The sequence below is a fragment of the Gastrolobium bilobum genome, unplaced genomic scaffold (assembly GCF_033153095.1).
Source record: "Gastrolobium bilobum isolate Gb01-03AN ecotype WA unplaced genomic scaffold, APGP_CSIRO_Gbil_v1 utg15399, whole genome shotgun sequence".
NCBI classification, from domain to species: Eukaryota; Viridiplantae; Streptophyta; class Magnoliopsida; order Fabales; family Fabaceae; genus Gastrolobium; species Gastrolobium bilobum.
Window position 1 is genome coordinate 76,756 of NW_026897422.1, and position 6,000 is coordinate 82,755.

General features: G+C 35.6%; 1 protein-coding gene across 7 annotated transcripts; it reads left to right on the top strand.

The window, feature by feature from the left end:
• Nucleotides 1-1,738: 1,738 nt before the first annotated feature.
• Nucleotides 1,739-5,796, top strand: LOC133306811 (ethylene-responsive transcription factor RAP2-7-like). 7 transcript variants are annotated; one of them, XM_061507188.1, is made up of 10 exons: nt 1,739-2,722; nt 2,943-2,968; nt 3,099-3,129; nt 3,262-3,349; nt 3,436-3,581; nt 3,794-3,838; nt 3,953-4,056; nt 4,159-4,286; nt 4,588-4,701; nt 5,340-5,796. In XM_061507188.1, the coding sequence occupies exons 1-10, from the start codon at nt 2,196-2,198 to the stop codon at nt 5,616-5,618; spliced, it is 1,488 nt and encodes a 495-aa protein (XP_061363172.1). In that variant the 5' UTR covers nt 1,739-2,195; the 3' UTR covers nt 5,619-5,796. The 7 variants fall into 7 exon arrangements, with proteins under 7 accessions (XP_061363172.1, XP_061363174.1, XP_061363173.1 ...); XM_061507190.1 differs by having other exon boundaries at nt 5,343-5,796; XM_061507189.1 differs by having other exon boundaries at nt 4,162-4,286.
• Nucleotides 5,797-6,000: the final 204 nt, after the last annotated feature.

The following is a 6,000-nucleotide window of genomic DNA, read 5'->3' on the forward strand; positions in this document are numbered from 1 at the left end:
AAAACAAAGCCTATTTTGGATCCCAACACAAAACACGTTCCTTAGTTTCGTTTCTTACAAAAAAAAAAATATCCATATCAATCATTTTTTAAAGATCAAATTGGATCTTCATTGAATTTTTGAGTGTTTATATTTTCAAAGAATTGTAATTGAAGAAGAATCAAAAATTTACTTCTTTTTTGTGTGTAAAGAACGAAAGTGACAACCATGTTTTTTTATTAGGGATCCAAATGAGGCTTTACTCAAGAAATAATTAGAGTCGATATACTAACAAAAAAAAAATACGTACACATCGTACAAATGAATATTGATTTAAGTAGTAAGGAGAAAAAAATTATAATTGAATTTTAATGAATATCCTTAATACATAGTTTATAAAAATGGGAAAAAGAAATATCCTTTTGAATGACATAAGCTTGTGCCATTTTAGGTGTTTTACATAAAATACGACTGGTTGTACTTTGTGTAAAACTGAAAAGTTTTTTTTTTTCTCCCTAGTCACATCATTAACGTATAAAGTGAAAAAAAATAACTTTTCATAATTACACAGAGTACGACCGGTCATACTCTGTGTAAATCACTAAAAGGACACAACTTGTGTCCTTTTGAATGACACACATTAAACCCTATAAAAAATATATAGTATTTTGACAAATCACAATGTGTATTTTTTTTTATTAGTTTATCGATTACTAACTAATTCATTTTAAGTTCTTTTGACCCATATAAAGATGATTCTTTCAATATCATTTTTTTTTATGAGGGCATGAACTTGATACTTCTAATTAGGGACTTAAATTAACTTTTTATTCTTTTTCTCAAGTCAAATATTTTTTAAAATTTTTTCTAATTTTTTTTGAATATTTTTTTAAAATAATAGTATTACATAACAAATTTTGATGAATACAAGATAAATTCGAGTAAAAAGGTATTTTTACAAAAAGTGTTAATTTTTTTTTTCCAGTGTTATATATATAGTAAAGTCAAGTATATGATATTATTAAGTTATATGATATAATATTTTATACCATGTCGTGCCAAACAATGCATAGCATTAAAAGTTTATTACGCTTTTCACTATCAAATTTTATAATATCATATCTTATGCAATCAAATCAAGCCCCTATAATGCATGTATTCTTACTCTTACTTATTTGTCTTTATAATTTTAGTCAATTAAAATGTATAAGTGGATTAATTTATTTTATTTAAGAAAAATTTAAAATTAAAATTTTACCGAGGGAGTTTGTAACAATAAAGTAGATTATTTTTTAAATATAATCAATCATAATGAAACACACCTTAAAAATGATTGGATTAATTAATGTATCTAAAGTTAACATCGGGATAGATTGATTCGATTCTTTATGAAGAAACTCATAAATAACCTGACATGTTTAAACAAACTCACAATTCCTTAGAATTTGTTTATTGAGAATTTTGCATCCATAATAAGCAAAATCAACAAGGTTCATGTACTTATTTAGCATAATAATTAATTAATTACGCGTTTAGGACACAATCCTCAATTCCAAATGAAGAAAAACCCAACTAGGCCAATGGTGTTTCCGTCAGTGAGTCCACGACCGTGAGAGAGAAAAAGAGAGTAAAAAAAAAAAATATCTGTTCCCATTTGCAATATCGCTGACCGGTAACCGAACCAACCGGTCTGCGAGAGAAAAGAAAAATGTTTATATATTCCTTCCCTCTTAAAATGGGTCTCAAAGTGTGGCTTCACCCTTTTCATCTCTCTCTCTCTCTGTGCTGTGGAATAATAGTTGGCGATGTTTTCACTCTCTCCGGCGACGATGAACTCATCGCCGAGGAAATGAGCTTGCCGTGCTTCCTTCTAACACCTCCTTCTGTGAGTTTCTTCCTCCTCGTTCTCTTCCCTTTCCGGTCGCCGGTAAATTTTCCCGGCGTTCTCACACGGACTGAACTACCTCGTGATTCTGTTATCTTATTTTTGCTTTCTTCTTTTTTCTCTCTCTTACGACTTCTTTAGCTGTTTGCTTGTGTTACCTGTTTCATTTGATTTTTTGATCGGATCGAATTTCGCCGTCGGAATCATAGTTGCCGGCGACGATGAAGCGACGTTAGTTGTGTATGTTTTAGGTGACTTTGATAAACTTCAGAAATCATAAATAGAGAAGAAGAATTTTTTAAGAGTTCAGTTTAGTTGAAGATTTAACACCATGTTAGATCTTAATCTCAATGCGGACTCGACCGATTCGACTCAGAACGGCGACTCGCCGGTGCTGCTGGGGAATTTTCCAGAAGGTTCATGGAATCAAATGGCGGAGTCGGGGACCTCGAATTCCTCCGTCGTCAATGCGGACGGGTCCAGCAACTGTGGAGGCGACGAGGACTCGTGCTCGACGCGCGTCGACGACGTGTTTACATTCAATTTCGATATCCTTAAAGTGGAAGGAGGGAACGGCGTCGTAACGAAGGAGCTGTTCCCCGTGATTGGAGGAGGTAAAGGAGAGGACGAGGGCGGGTCAGGGAATTGGCAAGGGCAGGCTACGTCGTCGTTTCCACCGAGGAATGGGTTGGTTGATCTCTTGTACGATCGCCAGGGCGGGAACGGCGAGGTGAAGAAGGTTCAAGTTCAGGTTCAGCAACGAGCGAAGAAAAGTAGGAGGGGACCAAGGTCTCGGAGCTCGCAATACAGAGGGGTCACCTTCTACAGGAGGACCGGAAGATGGGAATCGCATATCTGGTTCGTAATTTTATAGTAATATGAATTTAGCTTTGGTTTTATTTTGTTTGCGTTTTCCCCTTTTTTTTCTCCCCTCTTTCAGGTCTTTCAGTTGCTTTGCTTGATTATTACTGGGAAGGAAGGAAAATATATCTTTGTGTGAAGTTTGATTTTGGTAATACCTGGTTGAATTGTATCTGACTCTTTTTTGTGCTTATATTTTTGTAATTATTTGGTGTAGGGATTGCGGGAAACAAGTCTATTTGGGTATGGATATTTAATTTATGCATTTTAGTACCTTTTTTTTTTTGGTACATAATTCCGTAGCATTTAAAATCATATTCTATGATTTACTATTTTGAGCGTCTTTTGACGAAATTGATATTTGAGCATGCAGGTGGATTTGACACAGCTCATGCTGCTGCTAGGTAAAACTTTACACTTTGCACGTATTTTAATTTTCTTTGTTGTAATTTTAGCTTTAGGAAACAGTCCTTTCTTTTGATTTTTGAGAGTTTGATTGTTGTGCTCCTCCATTGACTTGGAATTTTCACAACTAGAGCCTATGATCGAGCTGCTATTAAGTTCAGGGGAGTTGATGCTGACATCAATTTCAATCTGAGTGATTATGAGGATGATCTTAAACAGGTGAGAAAACTCACTAGCACTTGATGAATATGAAACTTGATGGTACATATAATTTGATTTTTCACCATTTTCTTACTGATGGGCAGATGAAGAATTTATCCAAGGAGGAATTTGTACACATACTCCGTCGCCATAGTACTGGTTTCTCAAGGGGGAGTTCAAAATACCGAGGAGTTACACTCCACAAATGTGGCCGTTGGGAAGCTCGAATGGGGCAATTCCTTGGCAAAAAGTGAGGACCTACTTTTAAATCAACTGAAGTAGTGGTCTACTATGATTGATTATATGACATATTACGTATTCAAGTCTATTGGCCTGTGAAGCGAATTGGTTTCAGCTTAGTTCTCAATGCGTCTTTACGATTTTTTCGTAGTAAGATGCATGTTTCAAAGAAACGATTGGCAAAAGTGTTTTGGTTATAGAGATTGCAATGCTTTCGTGCAGGTATATATATCTTGGGTTATTCGACAGCGAAGTAGAAGCTGCAAGGTCCTAATCATACATGAATTACATTCTACCTGCACTGAATTTATTATCCTGAATTATCAAGCTCATTAGGGTTCCATCCAACACGTATCTCCCTTTTGATTTTCTGGAAATCAGGGCTTATGACAAGGCAGCTATCAAATGCAGTGGAAGGGAAGCAGTGACTAACTTTGAGCCAAGTTCATACCAAGGAGAGATGAAACCTGCAGCCATTAATGAAGGTGATACTTAGCAAAGATCTTCCTATGTTTTTAATATCCAAGTGATTTTCAGAATAAAAAAATGTTCTGTCTGTGAAATCTGGTTTGTATTTACTCTTATAGCAGGTGGCAGTCACAATCTTGACCTCAATTTGGGCATAGCGACTCCAGGACCTGGTCCCAAAGAAAATTGGGGGCAACTTCAGTTCCCCTCCGTACCTTACAACATGCACGCAGGAACAAATTCAATGGTATAGTTGAGCTTTAATCTTCATTTATTTTTGGTTTCTTCTAAATTATGCAGAACAAAGGTCGATAGAACTCTTTATGCTCACAAGTAAGTTTAAATAACACTCTTCATATCATGACAACTGTTGAGGATATATTTATCTGGAAGCAGAGCTCTTATGGCCTTTGTGGGTTACATGTAGCTAATGACATTCTGTTTTCCTTTGACATCCTTGATCTTTGCAGAACATTTAGTCTTTGGTATTGTTTTATTAAATCTTGATGTCCTGTGGTCATAATAGGCTATATTCTCTTTATTTGCAGATGGAAACAAATGTTAATTCTAGAACTGGAAATCCATCTTTGAAAAGGCTGGTTGTAACTGAAGAGCGACCTTTTGTATGGAATGGCATGTCTACTAGTTTCTTTCCCAGTGAGGTGATTTCACTATCTATTCTTTAGTTTTACAACTGGAGTTGATTGCTTGTTTCTTTATTGATTACTTCATTTAGAATTATTTCCTTACTAGTGTCTTCGTTCGAATAATGAAGAATGCTTGACTTTTGAATGTGATACTTCACATGTGAAAGTTGATTTTTATGTTCAGGAATTTACTGATGAATTTCTACGAGCTTTTGGTGCAATCTTTGTTGTTGGACAATCAAGGAAATTGTCAGTAGTATGTTATGTAAATTGAATATTTGTTCCATGTCATTCATTCTTTTAACAAAATGAGTTGGTCCAATATGTGTCTAAAAAACGTTACTTGGAGTGGTCAGTCCATGAATACGTTTTGATAATGCATATACACATTAAATATAATGGTCATTAAATTAAAAAAATAATATGACTATGAAGTATGGCTATATAGTTTGAAAACGATGCCTATAACGGCATTGTCATAATATTTTCACTGGAGGTTCTGCTACATTCATTTTATTTTTGTAGCCTATCAAGAGGTCCTGGGCGACGCATCATTGCCCTTTGAACTTTTGAGAGTAAATAATTCTATGATGGAATGTTTTCTTGTGTGGGAAAATCTTTGTAAGACTGTAAAAGATTGTTGAAATATTTAGCAGGAAAAAGCAGATAGAATCAGCATAGATCCATCAAAAGGACTCCCCGATTGGGCGTGGCAAACGCATGGCCAGGTCACTGCTACCCCAGTACCACAGTTCTCTGCTGCAGCATCATCAGGATTCTCAATTTCAGCTACCTTTCCATCGACTTCCATCTTTCCGACAAGATCTATGAACTCAATTCCCCAGAGTCTCTGTTTTACTTCATCCAGCGCACCTAGCAGCAACACATCTCAATATTATTACCAGGTTAAGCCCCCGCAGGCACCACCCTAGCCTATATTGTAATTCAGATGAAAGGCAAACCATAAGTAGTGTTTGCGTTCAAAATTCTTTGTAAAAATTCAGTAACTGGTTGACGTATTCCGAGACTTGGCACCTGATTGTTACCTCTTGTTTAAACCATTATGGACCTAGTTTGGATGAATTATATTTGAAGGAAATGCTATTTTTCAAGTGCACTGGTACTACTGTAATGGCTATTTTCCTGAAATTAGTTGTTGGCAGTCAAAATTCATGGTATTTGCCCACCAATTTTGAGATAATAGGCTCTGCTCGTGCATCTCAGAGAGGGGAGAAACGAAAGAGTATTTTATATTTTCCAGCATAGAACTTACAACCTTATTTCACTGCATACACACTGTCTTATTTCTTTCGT